Raw genomic sequence first — 22,417 nt, forward strand, 5'->3', positions numbered from 1 at the left:
TGATGCAAGTTTTGCTCTGTAACTTTTTTTTTTGAAGATTTTTATTTATTTATTATGTATACAGTGTTCATTCTGATAAAGTATCTATAGGAATGGTATTTGCTGGTAAGGACAAGGTACCATGAAACTATTTGTGGCCACACACTTGTCTAGAGGTTTAGGGGACATCTTATTTAAAAACTGTGTGAAGTGAGACCTGTAGGTTGTTTTGCTTCACTAGAGTAGGCTGCAAGGGGCTAATGAGATGTCTGTGTTGTGAAGAGTCCTTGGCTGATCTTCAGAGCACCTAAGGGCTAGAGTTTGGTTCCTAGCATGCAGGTGATGGCTCACAACCTTTTGTAACTCTAGTTCCAGAGGAGCTGTTACCCTCATCTGACCTCTACAGGCACACTTGTGATGCATGTGCATACATGTGTACATACAGCAACACTCAGTTGGTTGTGTTGATGTACACCTTTAACCCTAGCACTCGGGCGGCAGAGGCAGGTCAGCCAAGGCCACACGGTGACGACCTGTCTAAAAATCAATGAACAAACCACTTATACACATAAAATAACTAAGCAAATATTTAAAGATTTTAAAAAAGAGTGGGACCAAAAGAATACAGGTTTAAATTATGTGTATGATGTATTTTTTCATTTTTTAATTTGAAATTAATGGGAGATTAATATGGCTTTGTTCATCTTTACACAGACAACAAGAATGGGTGAATCAACAAAGGGAAGATATTGAACGGCAAAGGAAACTTCTAGCTAAACGCAAACCTCCCACAGCTAATAATTCTCAGGCACCTGCTACCAATTCTGAACCAAAACAAAGAAAAAACAAGGCAGTCAATGGAGCAGAAAATGATCCCTTTGTTAGGCCAAATTTACCACAACTGTAAGCCTCTGTTTTAAATTTCTTTCTAAATAACGTTAGCAGTGAGCAGTTATTCATAATTAATACTATAAAAACAAAAATAGTTACAGCCAGAAAAAAAAATGTTAATTGAAAAACTTTATCTGTCATAAAGCTCAAAGTTTGAATTTTTAAGTAGAGAGTGGGGTCTGCTCTTCTTGTGTATCTGAATCAGTTGGCTATACCAATCTAATGTTGAAATTAATGTGCCTTTTAAGTACATTGCAATTATTTTCCAGACCTATGAACCTAGCTCACAGGTAGTTACAGATAGTTGTTTCTTTCTGTTTTGTTTTCTAAATTTTCTGTGTCAGTTACTTTTTGCAATTCAAAGTGCTTTAAAAAGTTACATTTTTATAGAAAATTTAGGGAGTTGTACAAAAATGTATGTGGGTGAAGATGTAGATACCCTTTGTCTTGTGTAGATACATTCACGTCATTGTATTACAAACATGGAAATTCTATTCCGTCTTTCCACACATGTAATGGCCGTGTCTTGTGTTTTCTGCACAAGTTGTATCCCATTTTCTTACATGCTATTCATTCATTAATCTTCAGCTTCTCTTTTTCTCACATTGCTCCATTTTTGTCCTTTGCTTTCATCTTTATCTCCTGATGTTGCCAGGCTAGTCTTGAGTTTCAGGGTTCAAGCTGTCCTGCCTCAGGTTTCCAAACATCTGATACTATATGTACAGACCACCCAAGCTGAGCTTCTTCAAAATCCATCTCAGAATCCTTTCTTCAAGTTATTTCTGATTTTCTGCTACAATTAGTCCAGTGACTTGTTATTTTAAAAAATAGTAATGAACCATATATTCAGCAACAGAGTAGCTATCTTAAAGTTTGGGTTTTTAACTGTGCTGTATAGACACACCTGGTCCTTTTACTCTGCTCTATAGATACCTAGTCCTTTAACTCTGTAGCAATATTTTATAGTTCTTCACATAAAAGTCTTTAACCTACTGGTTTAAATTTATTCCTAGAGCTTTTCATTGGCTCCTGTTGAATGCTCTTGAAATGGGAATTGTTTGTTAATCATCTATGGCTGTTTGTTTCTAGTATGTAGAAACAATAGTTTCTATGTGTTGTCTCACACCTTAGAGCATTGCAGAATTTATTACTGGATTTTTATCCTTTTGCTTTTCTTTGGATTTTTTTTTTCAAGCATGTAGAATTGTGTCATCTGTGAAGATACTCTTAGTTCTTCCTGTACAGTTAGGATAAATTTTGTTTCTTTGTCCTGGTCTTATTTAGTTGTATAGTTCTGAGTAATTGTAATGAAAGTGGGCGCCCTGTCCTGTCCCTGATCTAGGGAACAATGTTTCTTTCTGTTCCTGCTTGATTTTCAGAGACAGCCTAGTCTCATTTCCTCATTTCCATGCTGTCATCTTAAAAATGTTAGCTTTTTTTTTTTTTTTTTAAATCAGTGCATGGTTCCTGATGAAATATTCAGTAAACGTTTACTGGATTGTAATAATCGGAGGAGCTATGCTGTGCTCTCAACACTATAGCTTTTGTTGTATAGCTTTGAGGCTTCAGGTTGGTTTTCCTGCTTACACAATGTCTTTAAAACATTGGATGATAAGTTTCTTTTAAAAATAAATATATGCTAGTTTTTGTTATATCTGTTGCCTAATTCTAACAATGTTAAACTATCGTTAAGTGTTTTTTAATCCCAGCACTTGGGAGGCAGAGGCAAGTGGGTCTCTGAATCTGAGGCCAGCCTGGCTTGTCAGAGCTGTACAGTGAGACCTGGACCAAAACAAAGTAAAGATTCTCACTCACTCACTATGCAAAGTTGTCAAGAGTTAGTCTTACCAGGTTTAAGTTGTTCACTCTCATAATTGAACATAAAGCTCCTAAGTAGATAAGCTGGTGTTATAGGTAATTGGAGCTATCTACCTTTTATCTATTATTAATACTTTAATAACGGGTACAATTTATATGGGAAGAAATGAGCTATGTGTTTTCATTTATGTATGCATATGAGTTTTGTTAATAACATGACAAATTGACTTGCGTAAGAAGGTAATTTCTTTTTTTTATCATGTTAAAGTACGTAGTAAAAATACCTAGTGATTTATGGCGGTTGATGTTAGTTAACATTGTCTGCTTAGCTCTGTTATTCTGAATGAGATCCTGATTAGCCAGTCTCTTTGATCTAAATACATATATTTCTTTCTCTTTTGAAGATATAGGGGTGTGTGTGTGTGTGTCTGTGTGTCTGTGTGTGCGCGCGCGCGCATGCGCACGCGCACGCACCACATGTATGTAGGTGCTGGCAGAGGTTAGAATATCAGACAACCCCAATGCTGGAGCTACAGGCAGTGAGCTGCCTGCCATGATGTTGGGAACTGAAGTCAGGTCCTCTGGAACAGTAAATGCTCCCAAACACTGAGCTGTCTCTCCAGCGCCATAGATTTCTTTTTTGTTTTTTTTTGAGACAAGGTTTCTCTGTACCTTTGGAGCCTGTCCTGGAACTAGCGCTGTAGTCCAGGCTGGCTTCGAACTCACAGAGATCTGCCTGCCTCTGCCTCCCGGGTGCTGGCATTAAAGGCATATGCCACCACTGCCCAGCTACACCATAGATTTCTTTAAAAACATTTTTCATTAATGCAAATGGACAGCAGAAAATCTAAAAAGCTACTGTATGTTAAGCTCTTCTTTTTGCAATGTTGGGGCTAATGTTATAGTTATAAGACATGTCCCTGAGGTAGGAACCCTGAAATTGGCATCTGTGAATCCCCCAAACTCTTTATACGAAAAATCTTCTGGAGATACTTTTTACAACTTTTGTCATTTTAAACAGCTGTAATCATAAGATATTAAGAAAGTTAGAAGCCTGCAAACTTAAGACAATAATATACATCCCTTCAGATTGAAGAAACTCCAGCAATCTGTATGTAGGAGCTTTGAAATTTTTTATGTTAGGATCTTGCCTCGAAAACCAAGCTTTTAACTTTGACTTCCAGAAACCAAATTTTAGCTATATTTTATAATTCAGGTTTAAGAAAAAAAAATCAGTGTATAACTATATATAACCAGCTTTAAAATTTTTATATAGTTTGACAAAATTCTGAGCCATTTTTTGATAAAGCCAAACTTTTTAAGACTAGAAAATGATGTTAGTAGGTAAACTTGTTTGTACTTGTGGCACATTTGCATACCCAGGAATTATTTGCTGTTATTTTTCTCACTTTGTTTACTTGTAACCTCGTTTTTCCTCCTCCTTTCCTCACTCCATCCGCATACACCTTGCAACAACAGTTCACATCTACTATTTTGTTTTGTGTCAGGGTCTAGCTTTTAGTCCAAGCTGCTCTGGAACTCTTGGTCTTCTTGCTGAGGCTAAGGCCCTCACAAGCACTGCAATTGTGAAGGTTTTGCAGTTATAGGACTGTGCTCACACCTCTTGCTTAGTAGTTAATTACTCCAGCCAGAAATGTTAAATGTATGCTGAAGAGTATTTTAAAGGGGTTTTTAGGACTTCCATGATTTAGGCTTCAAATTGTCAGTATTTTATTGTGATTTTTCTTTTTCATTATGTTTTATTTTTAATTTTTAAAAAGTACTAAGCATTACTCTCAATGTAGAATTAAAATCTCACTTTTGGCAGGCTCACTCTGGCAGAATATCATGAACAAGAGGAAATTTTCAAACTTAGACTAGGACATCTCAAAAAGGTACGTGCAGCCTGTGCTGGGTCTCTAGCTTGTTGTCAAGAGTTTGAAGAACTGTGTTCATTTCTTTGACTTAATTTATTCACTATTTACTGTTTAAATGTTTTTATCAAAATACATAAACAGGACATTTTTTATAACCTAAAGGATCTAGTGTTAAGTGATACAATTGAAAATGGCTTGCTGTGTTGTTGTTGTTGTTACTGTATCATTTTGTACTTATTATAAGTTGTAGTCATTCATTTCTTAGTTTTTATAAGTCTGAGTTTGATGAAACTCATTTCCAAATACTAGTAGAGATTGTTTTTCTATCAAAATGAAGTTATGAACAGACCAAAAATTTTCTTCTTGCCATTGTTTTATTCTGTTTTTTGCTTATCAGTTATTTAATTTTTTTCAGTTATTTAATTTAAAAAAATAGAATGATGTATAGGTATAATAAAGTAAATGAAGAAAATGTCTTTGAAGTCATCTCTGATGAGCAGGGTGGGATAGGACCAAGGACCCATGTGGTTAGATGCAGCTGCTCTAGTGAACTACATATTAAGCCTTGTTTGAGATGTTTCCCAAATGCTACTTGGTTAGAGCTTGCAGAAAACTCTAGTGGCCATCACCGTGCCACATTGGCCTGTGCCGCTGCTCAGAAAGCATCAGCCTAAATTACATGAGCAGTGGATCCCAAAATAATTTATTTGGCCCTCTTCTGTTTCCCCAACAGCCTTCTGTTCTATTGTGATTGGTCATTTTTCCCACGCCTTTGAGATGTATAAGTAACAGCAGCTATTAATGAATTGTGAGGTAGGAGGGATCTTTAGTACAGATGAGTCATAAGTGTTTGTGTGTCCACCTAAGCTGTTTTGTTTAAAGGAGATGTTTGATGCCCCATATAAAAGTTCACCAAGGGCAAGTAAAATGACTCAGCAGGTAAAGATGCTCCGTGACAACCCAGGATCTACATGATAGAAGAAGCAAAATGATTATGGCCACTGTCCTTTGACCTCCACACTTGTGCTATGGCATGGTGTATAACATGCATGAATATACAAATAAAAAATAAAGTTCTACAATCATTTTAGTGCTTTAGTTTGAACACAGAAAAATCTAGCATGTGTTTTCTGGCTAGTCCTTGATAGTAGAGGGATACTGTGTGTTTGACTGCTTGTACTGTGGCCAAGGAAATCCTTGATTGCATTGCTACTGAGGCTTCGTGTTAATTACTACACTGTTGCTGAGTGAATTCTTAGTTACTGTGCTACTGAAGGTGTATGTAGAGCTTTGTCTGGGGGTCACTATAAGTTTAAATTACTCTTTCTAACAATGACATTCTTATATCTACTTTATTTTGTTAGATAAAATTAAAATTTTATAGCAGTTAAAGTCAGCATTCATCTATGTAGCTTTTAAAAATGCAGCTTTGAAAGCATTAAAAGAAGGGCTTATTATTTTGTTGGTTGATGGTTGAATTTCAGGTACTTTGACAATATTTAGTCTTTATGAAAAATGCTTTGCTTTTTTTTTTTTTTTTAAAGTAACATCTACCTCATTACTAGATAGCATTTGCACCACACTGTTTTAGAATCCCCCACCTTTTGACCTACACCCACCTGGCCTTTTCTCCACTGTTTGATACACTATGTTTTTCATATTTACTGTTCTCCAATAACTGTCCTCTATAATCATTTTCTCTGTATTTTCCCAGTTTATATATCAAATTTGCTATGAGTCTTAGGTTTCTAACTCTTCTACTTGACTAGTTTAGTTCCCAACTTTTTTTTTCTTCCATTCTCCACCATGAAATATTCTGGGGGAAAGGTGTCAATTTACAGTGCTGAGAGTCTTATGTACTTATGGTTCTCTTCTCAGAGACAGTTTTGGGTGAGAAGATTGAATGTGTTTGTACAGGCAGTTGTTGGCAGTCCATAGAGATGATAAGACTGAGCAAGTAATGTCACCCTTGAGAGTGACTAGATAGGAGCTGCTGCTCACAACTGGGTATTTATGTTTTAGTTGATCAATTAGAAAGTAATAAGCAGGAACTTAATTTGTATTAACAATAGGTTTCTAAAGCACAGCTAGAAAGTAGGCCAGAGAGAGAGAGAGAGAGAGAGAGAGAGAGAGAGAGAGAGAGACTGACTCTCAATACACAAAAGACAGGCTTGATTCAAGAGAAAATTCTGTCTTACCTGTTCATAAGCTCCTGGGTTGGGTAGCTGGCAGAGCATGCCTCATCTGTGAGGCCATAGTTTCTTCCATAGGCTGGGTCTGTTCTGATCTTGCTTGATGTTTATGGAGCCTGCTGAGTATACATAGCAGGTCAGATAAGGGCATGGGTGTGAAGCCGGATATGTTAGAGTAGTAAAGATCTCTCTCCGCTCTTTCTTTCCTTCCTCCTTCAGTCCCTCTCTCTCTTCCTGTCTCTCCCTGAATTCTTAACATAAAGTAGGATTATTATATTAGGTTTGTTAGCCCTAAATTGCAAGCATATTCTTTGTTAAGAAACCCGGCACCATGAGAATTTAGAATAGAAGATCCATTTGCTGCTTAAAATGGATAATTTGTGATGTGATGTAGTTCATGATCTATTCATATGCATTTAATATTCTAATAATAATTGAAGAGATAAACAATATAGAGAAGCTTATTTACTGTTAAATGAATCATAATGCTCTATTTATATCTATGTTACTCTGTAGTTTTAGAAAATAAAGTTTTAAAGTGTGATAAAATCAAGCAGGAACCTTCAAAAGTATGTGGCATAAAGTAAATGAATTGAATTTGCCTCCAAAAATGTAATTGTAACCTTTACTTAAGTACTTAGTATTAGGCTTGTCTTGTAGGCTTAGGAAGGTCACTGTAGTATTTCTTGGTATATCAAGAATTCTTAAGCTATGCATGGTGGCACGTTTCTGTATTCCCAGAATATAGGTGACTGAAGTGGGGGACTCACCAAGCAGTGAGAGCCATGTGTCGTCGTCCCCTGTCCTCCCTACCCCCCCCCCCACAAAACAAAACAAAACAAAACAAAAAAAACAAAATACAGAACACATTCCTGCTCTATAGAGTGAGGCCTGTATTCAACCTCAGCTCTATGTACAAGAGAGTTATTTAAGCTGGGTAGTGGTGGTGGTCCATGCCTTTAGTCCCACACTCAGGAGGCAGAGGCAGGCAGATCTCTATGAGTTCGAGGCCAGCCTGGTCTACAGAGTTAGTTCTGGGACAGCCAGAACTGTTACAGAGAGAAACCCTGTCTCGAAAAAAAAAAATTATTTAATATTTATAAAGAAAAGAATTGAGTTGTTTTAGAGTTTATGTGGTCATTGCTCACCCATTCATAAGTGGTTTATTTCTTTAGCCTATCTGCAAAGGCACGATTCTCAGTCCCATGTCAACAGAATTAAACAATATGACCCTTTTTCCTTTTTCTTCTTTTAAGACAAATCTAAGTAATTCTTTCATTTAGGCAGTGTGCCTCTATATAGCCCTGGCTATCCTGAACTCACTGTGTAGATTAGACTGGCCTCAAACTCAGATCTACCCACCTCTGCCTCCCGAGTGCTGGGAGTTGCCCAGATTGTAGTAACTCTTTCAAGTGAACATTAGCTTTAGCTTTCTGAGTGCCATGGGCTTTACATGGAGTAACACAGTCAGTGGACAGCAAGTCCGTTAGGTTTTCTCTGCCTCCTTTTCAATGGCTATTCCCATAAGTTTATAATGTGAACAGTTTGTGGATATAGTTGCTCTTTCTATAGTTTCTGTTGTTGGGTGTTTTGAAACAGAGTCTCACTGTATGCCCTAACTAGCCTGGAACTCATGGAGATTTGCCTGCCTCTGTCTCCCAGGTGCTGGGACTAAAGATGTGCACTAGCACACTCACTGTTCTCTTCTCTTCAGATTTATATTTTAAATATGTGGTCATTTGAAGAGAATGTTAGAAAGTTTGATGCCTCAGTACTAAATAGTAAAGGAGGGATTGGGGAATGAGAGAGAGACAGAGACAGAGAGACAAAATTATAAGACCTGGTTTAAGCGCCAGAAGTTTTACTGGGGAGACATGACCAGCTTGTAAATGAAATAGGGCTGGGAAAGAACCATCGGCAGACACAAAAGTATCATCAGCCTGAAGCAGTCAGCTAAGTGTTGACAGTCATCTCAGTCTCTACTGAAACAGAATCACATCCAGCATGCCACCTGACACCATTTCTTTCTCTCTTTCTCCTCTGCTCCTTGCGATGTGGCACTCATCTCTCCTTGTGCTTCGTTCTGAAGAGATAACAGTGTAGCAACAACTCTGCCACTGGCATCCTGTTCTCTGACCGATACTGGCACCTGCAAAGAGAAACAAGCAGTGACAGGCAGCAGCAGCATCAGTACTAACCTCCATGGTGAACTCTTTACAGGCTGAGAACAAGCTCACAGCTCTTTTCTCACTCACTCCTCACAATGGAACTTGCAGCCAGTTGAAACGGACAAGACTGGATTGCCTACAAGCCTTTTGAACAGTGGAGAATGCAGGGTGTTGTTTTTAGGAGAATTGACTCCACATACTCCTGACCAATTTTGGTATCTCTTTTGGCCTTTTTAGAACACTTAATGTCATCCAAGTTATCAAATCCTTAGTATGACCACAAAAATAAGCTCCATATGTGACATTTCTTGTCATTTTAGTTTTGAATAAAGATAACAAGCAGTATAATATTGGGCTGTTCACTTCTGTATTTGTGGCCATAACCAAAAGAAGTCTTTGAAAATTCTCACTGAAGGCCGTCCACAGAAGCATTATGCTTCTGTGTACCATGGCGCAGGGTTCTATTCTTTCAGGAGTAGGAGTAGTTTTTAGGGGAGCATTGGTAGAAAATGTCAGGAGGCTTCTGGCTGTGTATGGGCAAGAAAGGTGCTAAGAATCACATTGGAATTCTTCAGTTGGCATTTTGTCCTTACTATTTTTTCCTACTTAAAAATAAGTAGATTTTGAAGGGTGACTGCTGAGAGCATGGAATTAGCTAGCTGTAAATGGAAGCTGTCTGTGTTTATGGTCTATCTCCTCACCAGAGCCTTTGAACAGTCTGGCTCTTGTAATCAGAGCCGTAGTGGATGATAGTCACTTACCAAAAGGAAAATTTAGAGGTAAAGTTTTTCTTTGGTATTTGATATTAATTTACTTGTCTTTGTTGTTTGTTTGTTTTGTTTTTTTGTTTTTTTGTTTTTTTTTTTTTGTTGTTTTGGTTTGGTTTTTCTAGACAGGGTTTCTCTGTGTAGCCCTGGCTGTCCTGGAACTTGATCTGTAGACCAGGCTGGCTTCAAACTCACAGAGATCTGCCTCTGCCTTCTGAGTGCTGGGATTAAAGGCATGCACCACCAACATCGGGAATTAATTTACTTGTTTACACAGTAGGATGTAAACATTTTTGTGGGGCTGGCGATTTACTCACTTGGAAGTGTTTGCCTGGCATGCATGATTTAGGGTGATAGCCCTAGTGTCTGGAGGTGGTAGTGCACACATAATATCTGAGGAGGATCAATGTTCAAGGTCATCCTTGACTACACAGGACTTTATTTCCAAGCCATGTGACTATCTACACACACACACACACACACACACACACTTATTTTTTGTTGCTGTTTTAATATTTCAAGTTGAGTTTCCCTCACTTAGATCACAGTTGTTTAATCTAGAAATCACTGCTTCACAAAGGAGAACACTTTCTTGGCCACTGGCCATTTCCAGTTAAAATTATAAATCTGTGCTTTTACATGTGCACACATCCTGAGTAGAGAGTTAATTTTTTAATACTTTTTTTTATATATTTTTTTAAGGGTATATGATCCACCTGAAAAGGGTTTAAAGGAAATGGAAAGCTGGAAGAAAGGACTACACTGTATTGTACTTTGTACCATACATGGGCCTGCTAGACAATGTCAACACTCTGGTTAATATCTAAGGGATTTTCCCCAATAATACAGAAGTATAGAAGAATAATACTCAATATTATACTTTAAATTTATTGGAATTCTTATATTTATTTGCAGCTACTTAGACAGGATTTTGTTTTGTTTATATAAAATGGAGAAGCTTGCAGAGGAACAAACCTGCCTTGCTTAGCATTCATGCCTAGTTAAAAGTTTCAGTGTATATATTTGTACATTTGAAGAGAGTAAAACAAACACATACCGTACACCCTCACACAGCCTTCTCTGTTAGGCAGGAATGAAGCAAGTGAAGTAAGGGAAGAGGAGGACATTAGTAAACATTAACAACAGAGGTTGGAGGGGGGATATCTAAGCTAGTTAAATACACTCAGGAAAGACAGAGTGTGCTCCCATCAGTGATGGCAGATGTCCTGATTGGAAATGAAACTAGAACAATGATGTGTATAATTAGAAAAGAAAATAGCTATGAATTCCAGAGTCAAACCTGCTCTATATTGGTAATAATTATTTGGCTGTTGGTTCATATTTCTGTTGGTTCATATCCTCTATATCTACATAATAAGGATAAATTTGAAGTAAATTGATAACTCGTGTGTGTTCGCGTGTGTGTGTGTGTGTGTGTGTGTGTGTGTGTGTGTGTGTGTGTGTGTGTAAAGAAGAGGTCATGAATTCAAGAGGGAGTGGAAGGACACAGGAGTTGGAGGTCAAGAGAGTGGTGTGGGCATGATGTAACTCATGAACCAGGGAACATTATGTTGTCAAAAGAGATTAATTATGAATAAGATGCATTTTTGTGCTGAATCTCTGTTAATAGACAAAGGTTCTGTTAAAGTAGTCATGGGACTTATTTTTCATTAAAAATATTAGAAAGTGCCAGACCGTGGTGGCACACTCCTTTAATCCCAACACTGGGCAGGCAGAGGCAGGTGGATCTCTGAGTTTTCAGGACAGCCAGGGCTACACAGAGAAACCCTGTCTCGAAAAATATATATATGTATATAGGAAAGTAGTATTTTTGTGGGTCATCTAACGAGGCAGTATTGAGATCTGCTGTTTATTTGATTTGATTTTTGTGATGTATATCAGACCATAAACATTGTTTTAAGGTGCTATGAACTATTGCAATATGTGTTATTAAATTGCCAGTTAATTTTTTTTTTTTTTTTGGCTTGAATAGAGAAGAGCTGTGTTCTTTTATTTTGTGTTTGATCACCAAACCCACTGCTCTTTAATGCAATCTGTTCTACTCTGTAACTGCCTACAGAGTCTCTGTTTTAAATAACTGACTAGCTAGTGGTTGAATCCAGAATTAGAATTTTATTTTTGAGATAGGGTCTCAGTGTGCAGCCTTGACTGGCCCAGAGTTTGCTCTGTAGTCCAGGCTTGCCTTGAACTCAGATCTGCCTGTTTCTGCCTCTGGAGTGCTAGGACTAAAGGTATGTGCCATAATGCCCAGGGAAACATAGTAATTGGTTAGATTCTCTTATTTTATGAATTTGACCTGGCTTTTCTGTGAGTCTGAAGGCACCATTCTATGATGATTAGCTGTGAACTCAGCTCTTCCTCACTTCTGAACCCACTGAAAAAGATGAATGTCATTCTTAAGCAATAAGAATATAGCCTGTAGAGCAGACCTTTGGAAAGCATCTGAGGAAAGGGCGCTTAATTGTTGGTACTCCTGGAGCCGCCCTCCAGCTGGGCCATGCCCTTTCCTATTAGGAGAGGTTACTGGACAGTATTGCCTCTAACAGTTGCTTTAAGCTGTTGTTCACAACCTATGGATTGCATATCAGGTATTTACATTATGATTCATAACAATAGCAATGAAAATAATTTTATGGTTGGGGGTCACCACAACATGAGGAACTGTATTAAAGTGTCACATCATTAGGAAGGTTGAGAACTGCTGGCTTAAAAGAATGTATATGTTTGCTTGTGCTGCCAAAGCAAAATAACAGACTGGTGGCTTGAGCAACAAAATTTATTTTTGTTTCAGAGTGTAGGTCAGGGTTTATTGGAATTTGGTTTTAGAGAAGACCCTCTTCCTGGCTTGTCCATGGTTTGGGGGGTATATATTTAGTCTGGCAGAGATTTCATAAGCACACTAATCTCATCATAAAGCCACAGCTTCATAACTTACTGCTAACCCTGACTATGTCTCAAAGACCCAGATGATACCATAGTAAGAATAAGGCCTCAGTATTCACTCTATAACAACATACTTTTTCTCAGTGACATTTGAGAGAAATTACTAAAAGTTGCAGGATTGTATTCTCCCTAGAGTATGCCCTTTGATTTAAGGTCTAAGAATTACTAAGTTACCAGATGCATGGTGTAAATGTAATTCTTATTTCCTTTAGAAACTTTAAAATAATAGTTACCTCTATTATATAGATACCTGAAGACTATAAAAGAAGTTTTATTCTGTTCATCAGTCTAGGTGAATCTTGTTATTTAATAGTTAAGTCTAAATTACTGGAAATGTACTGATGAAATTACTGAAATGTCTCCCCGTTTGGTAATTCCAAGTAAAATTGCAGCAAGTGTTTCAGTTGCTATTCTGACAGGCTTGATGCTCTTTATCAGACTCTTTGAACATCCATTAGCCTATGGGATGCTAGTCAGGTGAAGAGAACTGTCAACCTCTTCTAGATTGTAAACAGAGGCAGGCGATCTCTGTGAGTTCGAGGCCAGCCTGGTCTCCAGAGCCAGTTCCAGGATAGGCTCCAAAGCTACACAGAGAAACCCTGTCTCGAAAACCCCCGCCCCCTCCCAGAAAAGTTTTTACCTATCTAAAGGGTTAGTTTTTTCTACTTTATATGACAAAATTAGGACAACCAGGCTAGCTGTGTTCCAAATTTACTGTTCCAGAGCTTTTCTCCCCATTTTTTAAATTTTAAATTAGAAACAAACTTGTTTTACATGTCAATCCCAGTTCCCTCCCCTCCTCCCCTGCCCTCCAATAATACCCTGTCTCATCCCCTTTCTGCTCCCCAGGGAGGGTGAGGCCTTCCATGGGGGAATCTTCAGAGTCTGTCTCATTTGGAGCAGGGCCTAGTCCTTCCCCTGTGTGTCTAGGCAGAGAGAGTGCCCCTCTATGTGGAGTGGACTTCCAAAATCCATTTATATGCTAGGTATAAATACTGATCTCCTACCAGAGGCCCCATAGATTTCTGAGGCCTTCTCACTGACATCTTCTTTCGGGGTTCTGGATCAGTCCTATTCTGGTTTCTCAGCTATCAGTATGGGGTCCATGAGCTCCCCCTTGTTCGGGTCAGCTGTTTCTGTGGGTTTCACCAGCCTGGTCTTGACCCCTTAGCTCTTTACTCCTCCCGCTCTGTAACTGGGCCCCAGGAATTCAGTTCAGTGTTTAGCTGTGGGTGTCTGCTTCTGCTTTCATCAGCTACTGGATGAAGGCTCTAGGATGGCATGTAAGGTAGTCATCAATCTTGTTATCAGGGGACTGTTCCAAAGCTTTTAAATCCATTTCCTGTTCCTACAGTGAGTTTTTGATTGTTGAATGATGTCACTGTTAGCACTTGGGGTGTTTGGGGTGCAGGAGGACCTAAGGCAGAAGGTTAAGTTTGAGGCCAACCTGAGATATCTAATACTGTATGTATCACATACCTTTTAAAGATAACTGACTGAAGCCATGGCAAATGACAAGGCTTCACTCAAGAAAGCTTAAAGGCAAGGAGTATATAGTTCAGTGTTAAAATATTTGCCTAGCACACAAGAAGACCTGTTTGCTCTCCAGTACCAATAAGAAAGACTGTTAGTTATCTTTTTGAGAAAAAAAAAAAAACAAAACCCTTTCAAGATCTCTAGATTTCTCTTTATTTAAATTGAATTGCTATTGAATACCTAATCTACACCATGTATCGCTGTAAAAAGTTGTGGTTAAATTACATTGAAGAATAACCAAAGTTCCAGGTGTGGTCATGTTTCTAGCTTATTAAATCTAGCATTCCAGAAGCCTAAGAAGCGATGCTAATTCAGGCTAGGGAGCCTAGTGAGGCCTTTTAAAAACAACACATGCACACATGTGCAGATGATGATACAGATGTAACTTTAAGAATCATACACGTACACAGCAGGTGCTGTACATGTATGTGAGTCACAAGACAACTGTGACAGTCAGTTGTTCTTCTACACAGGACCTCCAGGATTACAAGGTCACCAGGATGGTGATCTCACTGGCCCTGGATTACAGTTTTGATCTGTAAAGATTTGTTTTTGTTCAGAACACTTTCAGAATTTATTTTTAGGTTAAGGATGCCCTTTATCTCTGATTATCTATCAATCATATGTCTGTGTCTTCCCCTCTTCCTTTAAGTATCTCAAACTACACTCAGATTTATCATCTTCCTTGCCCTAGTCTCCCACATGCTGGGATTATATGGTGCACCATCACTTCCTATTCAAAGATACTATTAATGTCAAAAGAGAAGTAATTAGAGAGAAGTAAAGGAGCTAATAAAATAGAGGATGTTCACCTATAATATTCAGAAATAACATCTAGTCTGTATTTTCTACCTTAGATTAATAGTCTGCATTTATTTACCCAATAAATACTCCTATTCAAAACAGTTTAATAATTGATTCTTCAGTGTTTTGCCTGCATATATTGTCTGTGTGAGGGTGTTAGATCTTGGAGTTACAGACAGTTGTAAGTTGCCATGTGGGTGCTGGGAATTGAACCTGGGTCCTCTGGAAAAGTAGTCAATGCTCTTAACCACTGAGCCATCTCTCCAATTTTTAAAATTGGACATGTCTAGAAAATTCCACCTAATTTGGTATGTTTGTATCCATCTGTAAATAGTACTTAAATTAACATTGACAAAGGGAGAGAATGTATTTTCCCTAACTCACTTCGTTATCTTTGAATTTTTCTAAAAATTTTGTGTTTTAAGACATGAAAATTCAGGCTGGGGAGATGGCTCAGGCTGCTCTCCCAAAGGACCTGGGTTCAATTCCCAGCATCCACATGACAACTCACAACTGTCTGCAATTCCAGCCCTAAGGGATTCTACACCCTCATAGACAAAACATCAGTACATATAAAGACATGAAAATGCATGTGTCAACATCTTTGTACTGAATGCTTTTGAATTACTTCTTTTGTACTTGGCCTTCATCTGCTCTTGTAATTGAGGATCTGCCATTGCTGGTCATAAATTTGCTGGAATGTGTCTTTAAGATTACAGGGATTTAACCTAATGATTGTGTTTGAGTGTATTTGTATTCCAAGTTTTATAAGGTTCTAGCTACCCCCTTCTTCCATTAATGATTATAAAAACATACCTTCATTTGCTTTGTGCTAGTAACTTTGTTCCTCTTAAGATTCGGGAACCCATCTCGTGTGATAAGCCAGCTTCATACTGCCTTGCAGTCACTCAGTGTAGACATTATTAAAGTAGATTCTTCAGAATACAGAAAGAATGTGGGCTTTCATTAGGTGCAGCTTTTAGGTAGAGGATGGATCCGCAATAGGCCTCTGCTCTTCTGTCTCTGAAGCAGTGAGAGAGCACTCTGGTCTTCTAATTCGATGGTACTTTGTAATACACTGTTGTTCTCGTCGCTGTGACAATGGACACATGTATAAAATGTCCTTTTATATCACAAATAAACGGAGCTTGTTACAACTCTTCCCTTCATCTTCAGGAAGAGGCCGAAATCCAGGCAGAATTGGAGCGTTTGGAAAGAGTCAGGAATCTTCACATACGAGAGCTCAAGAGAATAAACAATGAGGATAATTCACAGTAAGTTGCCACAGTTGTAAGTGACACAAATCCTCTTCCTCTCCTGTGGAAAACATAAACATTTTCTTTGTCAGCCATCTCTGTATACATAGGAACATTCTACAGTGCTACTGGCTTGGCTGTCTGTGTGATCTGCTCCCCAGCTACGTCCTCATCCCATCTTCTCACCCCCTTTCTGAACATCTGGGTGGCTTTCTTTTTATTTCACACCAAATACTCCCTGACAGGCCACTTGTTTCTACTTCACCTCACTTCCCTTTCATATCCTTTTCTTTAATTTTCCATGGTCATTGTCACTGTCTGGTTTCTTTCTTTCTTTTTTTTTTTTTTGGTTACTCATTATCTGTCTCCTCCCCCTAACCTGTAAGCTTCTTGAGCAAGATCATTGTTTTGATCTTCCTGCATCTTACCTTAAGATAGTACCTGGGACATGGTAGGCATCTAATAGGTATTTCTTGACTGAATGTCAAAATTAATGTTACAGGAATGAAGGAGAAATTATTAGAAGTTATATATCTAAGATCATACAATATAAGTAGACATGGGAAAGAACTACAAATTTAGTCTCTGGTTTAAATCTAATTATTAGAATGAGTGTCTTGGGTGGTGCATTAAAAAAAACAACTTGTATTTACTAGATATTTATTAGTGTGTAGGAGAGAAATGTGTCTGTTGACACTTGATTTCTAAGGCTACTGGTGTAATTTAAAGCTTTATAACTTCATATATATTTTCTCTTGTGAAATGTAAAAGCCTTGCTTAGAGAGGGCCCTGTGATCATCTGTGGATGTATTGCTTTAGCATGTGAGAGAAATGAAATAACAGAATACCCTAAATTTTATCAGGTTCAACTGTTAATAAAACAAATGGGATAAAACTAATTTTGAAATTAACTTAATTTGAAAATTAAATTCAGTATTTGTGGCTGTGGTTTAAAAATTTAAGATAAAGTAAATTGTTATAGTTTTACAATGTACCTGCAGTCTAAGCAGAAATCTGTTTTCTACAATTTTCAGGAGAAACTTTACAAACTTATTTTCAGTAAAATTGCACAAATGCAGTATATTTACACCTGGCATTTTAAAGCTGTTGCTGTCAGAGTATAAACTTTGTACACTTTGTTTTTCTGCCAAGCCCTTCCATGTATTACTGTTAGCCTGTAGAGTTTGGCCCTTTTGTATGTAGCAGCCAAGCCCTCATCTGTAAACAGACATGAGTAGGCTTTGTTTCATAGGATTGGTTGAGAACTAAACAAATGAACTATGTAAGTTGCTTAATATAGCAGGTATGATAAACATTAACTAGTAATGATAGCATGTATTACTTAATATATAGCAGTTATGGACTGGAGAGATGGCTCAGCAGTTAAGAGCACTGCCTGCTCTTCCAGAGGTCCTGAGCTCAATTCTAGCACTCACATGGTAGCTCACAACCATCTGTAGTGAGATCTGGTGCCCTCTCTGGCCTGCATGGACACATGCAGACAGAACACTGTAAACATAATCTTTAGGGGGGGGGAAATATATATATATATATATATATATATATATATATATATATATATATATATACACACACACACACACACACACACACACACACACACACACACACTAACTAGCAATGTTGGTATGTATTACTTGAGAGCTTTTTTTTTTTTTACAAGTTTTTAAAATTTTTTATTTTCAAAATTGATGAACAGTAGTTCAAAGACACTAAGATAAAACCAGGAACAAAGACCAGTTGATAAATACAATTATTTTTAAACACAAGCCAGTATTATAAAATCTCGATCACTCATGACTCAATGTAAATTTATATTTTTGCAAGAAAATCAGTTTATCAGGAATAAGGGGCTTCCTCTAGAGTATAATTGATGGTCTTTATGAGGGTGCTGTTAGAGGCTAGCTGTTATAGTTGCACTGTAAGTGCTGAAGGTTAACACAGGTGATATTATGTAGAAAGATGGAGAGGAAGAGGAGCAACTGCTGGCTGGTATGCAAAATTGGCAGCAGGTAAGTGACATGGACAGAGCTGGGAGTAAAAGTCAAGAATGGGAATTAATGTACACAGAACTCTTAGTATTCTTTTAATGTGCCAAAATAGTTTTTTCTCTCCCTACCTTTTTAAGGTTCAAAGATCATCCAACGTTAAATGAAAGATATTTATTACTTCATCTGCTTGGAAGAGGTGGCTTTAGTGAGGTGTATAAGGTAATGTTGTCTGTTCTTTATGCTAGTAGAGAGGGTATGGTTAAAACTACATGGCTTTTATATACTGGCTTTAGACTGACTTTTATCATCAGTCTCATTAGCTAAAAAGAGCTAATGGTGGGTTTTGTTGTCTTATACCTGTATAGTCCTCATTTCATCCTCTCAGCCATTCTAGCTGTACCTAAGCCTGAGGCTCTAAGAGGTGCTGGTACTCACTAGCACTCAGTCCCACTTTTGTCAGAGGCTCTGTTCCTCTGCTCTGTTGATTTCACAGTTTTGTAATTTTGTCATAAAGTCACTTTACTCTTTGTTGTAGTCTGCCTCTCTCTTACTGTGACACCATGACTAAGACAACTTGGGGAGGGAACAGTTACTTCATCTTACAGATTACAGACCTACATTGAGGGAAACCAAACAGGAACTCAAGCCAGAGCTGGAAGCAAGAGTCATGGAGGGATACTGCTTACAGGCTTGGTTCCTCTGTGTCGATTTGACAGCTTAAGCTGACTAGGAAAGTGTTTCCCTCTGCTTAACCTAGTAAGGTAGGGGCTCTGGAGACCTTTAAAGAGTCATCTTTGCATATAAGTCACAATGAAACTTCTTTAACATCACTTGGTATGTAAAACATTTATGGGTCTGGAAAGATGGCTCTGCAAAAGGGCACGTGCTGCTCTACCAAAGTATCTGAGTTCAGTTTCAAGTGCCCTTGATAGAAGGGTCACATCTGCCTGAAACTCCAGTTCAAGACTTACCTAATGCCACATAAATGAAGTTAAAAAATTTATATCTCAGATCATATTGAGCTTACCTAAGATAAAGTAGTAAAAGATTTAAGATACTTATAAATTATGTGAAAGTTAAAGTACTGATAATATTCCTGTTATTTATGAAATAGGCTAGTGATTTGAGGGTGTTATTTGTTTATTTATTTTTTATTTTTGAGGCATTTGGGAAAATTGGATACCAGATCATATTAGGTATTCTTTTTTTTTTTTTTGTAATTTTTTTTATTAGTTCAAATTAGGAACAAGCTTGCTTCACATGTCAATCCCTTCTCCCTCTCCCTCCCACTCCCACCCCAACCTACCACCCACCCCATCCACCCTCCACTCCCCAAGCAGTGTAGGGCCCTCGATAAGGGCTCCCCAATCATCCAGAGTCCACCACATCATCCTGGGCTGGGCCTAGGCCCTTCCCCATGTGTCCAGGCCAAGAGTGCATCCCTTCACGTGGGATGGGCTCTCAAAATCCCTTCTTACACCAGGGAAAAATACTAATCCACTACCAGGGGCCCCCTAGAATGCAAAGGTCTCCTAATGACATCCATGTTCTAGGGTCTGGATCAGTCCTGTACTGGCCTCCCAGACAGATTTAAAAAAGTATTATAGGTCGGAATGAGTCAGATGGCTGGAGGTGGTGTTTAATGGTAGAGCACTCACTTAGCATGCATAGCACCCTGGGTTTAGACTCACATACTGTCTCATACTAAAGGAAATAGATAAAATAAATTTTTTAACTGGATGTTGGGTACATAAACATTTATTATGCCTCTTTGGAATATAGATTGAACAGTGTCATAACAAAAGTTTTTTTTTTTTCAGTAGTTTTAGAATTACTAAGAATCTATTAATTGGGGCTGGAGAGATGGCTCAGTAGTCAAGAGCACTCACAGTTCTTCCAGAGGACTTGGCTCAGATTCCCAGCACCCCCATGGGCAGCTCAAACCATCTGTAACTCCCATTTCAGAGAACCCAATGCAGTCTTCTGGCCTCTACAGATACTACATGCACAGGTGCACAGATAACAGAGAGGCATAACAACCATACACATAAAGTAAAAATAACTTTAAAATAGAAAAGAACTTGTTAATTTAGTTGCTGAGAAAAGAAAGATAAAAATACTTTTTTTCCTACAACACAGAAAATTTCATAGCCATTTGTGTTGCTGGTTGCTCCCTATAAGATTACCCATGTAAAGGAGTAAGCTCGTATTTGAAAGAATTCTAGCTTCATTGTTTTATCATGATTCCAGATATTAGTGTTTAAAGAACTTGAATGTGAAAACTGACATTAATTTTACTTTCCTGTTTCATGACCATGACATTTCTATCTTATTTCTTTAAGTATATTATTGAACTGTCTTAGAGATGAACCCTAGTTGTTGCAAAAGTTATCACCCAAACTTGTGTCTTTGGCTGTTTGGTTGATGTGCAGTGTAATCATGTTCTGCCTTGAATTGTAGGCTTTTGACTTGTATGAGCAAAGATACGCTGCTGTGAAGATCCACCAGCTTAATAAAAGCTGGAGAGACGAAAAAAAAGAAAACTACCACAAACATGCCTGCAGAGAGTATCGAATACACAAGGAACTGGATCACCCCAGAATAGTTAAACTCTATGATTACTTCTCCTTGGATACAGATACGTAAGTAAACAAAGATTCGACTCTTAAGAATACTGTCTTTGTTTCTGATCTTGCAGTGCAGTTTCTAATCTTCTCATCTCTCTGTTAAGATTCTTAGTTACTGGATAGTGATTTCTCCCTTTCCCAGTATAGGTTTTTTGTGGTGCTAGATTTCTGCTGATTGTTCCTTTCTGGTGTAGGTTTTGTACAGTGCTGGAGTTCTGTGAAGGCAATGACTTGGACTTCTACCTAAAGCAGCACAAGTTGATGTCTGAGAAAGAAGCTCGGTCTATTGTGATGCAGATAGTGAATGCCCTACGATATCTCAATGAGATCAAACCTCCTATTATACATTATGATCTTAAGCCAGGTATTTCAGGAAATGTGTGTTACAGTGTTGGGTCTTTTTTTTTTCTTCTTTTTCTTTCTGGGTGTGGAGGCAGGGGTTGTGTTTGCTTTTTTGTTTGCAATTTTAAACAGAGTTTCCCTGTGTAGCCTGGGTTGGATAAACTGAGCTCTACCTTCCTCTGTTTCCTGAGTGCTGGGATTAAAGACATGCACCAACACAATCAGTCATTCCTCAGATAATATATTTATTTACCAAACATTACTCTTAGTTGTAAAAATTATCATTTCATTTCCTTTATATATATGGTGTGTGTGTGTGTGTGTGTGTATGTATGTATGTATGTATGTGTGTGTGTGTGTGTGTGTGTATTTATTACTAAAAATACTCTATTTTGGTTTTAGGAAATATCCTTTTGGTAGATGGAACGGCATGTGGAGAAATCAAAATCACTGATTTTGGTCTGTCTAAGATTATGGATGATGATAGCTATGGTGTAGACGGAATGGATCTGACTTCCCAAGGGGCAGGCACTTACTGGTAAATGGTTTAGTAAATATATCAAGACTGCTTAGTCACCAGTGTTTTATAAAAGTTTAGTTTTATTTTCAAATATTCTTTGAGATTACTATGCCGAAGACATTGATACTGAGCCTCTGAATTGAGGAGGAGAGTCCTGTGGCTAGCTAGTATGCTCTTCTCTGCATTCTTAACTGCAAAGATCAAAAGTTGCAAAAAGAATGGCTCAGCGTGCACATACAACTGTAATATGTAGTAGCTAGAAACTTGTGAATCAGAATTCATGGGTTTTCTTTTATGAGAGTAAGTGATAGTTATGATCTAAATGTGTACTTTTGCAGATGTAGTGCCCAACTGTCTCTAGTAAGAACTGCAGGCTTTCTTTGTAGAAGTTCTGTGGTTTTGTTTTGTTTTGTTTTTTTGTTTTTCCGAGACAGGGTTTCTCTGTGTAGCTTTGGAGCCTATCCTTGCACTGGCTCTGGACACCAGGCTGGCCTTGAACTCACAGAGATCTACCTGCCTCTGCCTCCTGAGTGCTGGAATTAAAGGCACTGTTGTTTTTATAGGTTATTTTTGGAGATACAGTATTTATTGATTGTAGACTCATTATATTTTTAGTCTTTAGACTTGATTCTCAAAAATCTCTTTCTGTAGATAGAAATGTAAA

General features: G+C 38.0%; 1 protein-coding gene across 6 annotated transcripts in view; it reads left to right on the forward strand.

The window, feature by feature from the left end:
• The window catches only part of Tlk1 (tousled like kinase 1), a 128,029-nt gene that overhangs the window by 98,278 nt on the left and 7,334 nt on the right, over positions 1-22,417 (forward strand). For all 6 annotated transcript variants that reach the window (XM_035447164.1, XM_027420212.2, XM_027420211.2 and 3 more), the window contains 7 exons: positions 694-882; positions 4,517-4,583; positions 16,173-16,270; positions 18,402-18,483; positions 20,725-20,906; positions 21,086-21,255; positions 21,636-21,771. In XM_035447164.1, coding sequence (XP_035303055.1) covers positions 694-882; positions 4,517-4,583; positions 16,173-16,270; positions 18,402-18,483; positions 20,725-20,906; positions 21,086-21,255; positions 21,636-21,771 — 924 coding nt within the window. The remainder of the gene's footprint in view (positions 1-693; positions 883-4,516; positions 4,584-16,172; positions 16,271-18,401; positions 18,484-20,724; positions 20,907-21,085; positions 21,256-21,635; positions 21,772-22,417) is intronic.

Source organism: Cricetulus griseus, chromosome 6 (assembly GCF_003668045.3).
Source record: "Cricetulus griseus strain 17A/GY chromosome 6, alternate assembly CriGri-PICRH-1.0, whole genome shotgun sequence".
NCBI classification, from domain to species: domain Eukaryota; kingdom Metazoa; phylum Chordata; class Mammalia; order Rodentia; family Cricetidae; genus Cricetulus; species Cricetulus griseus.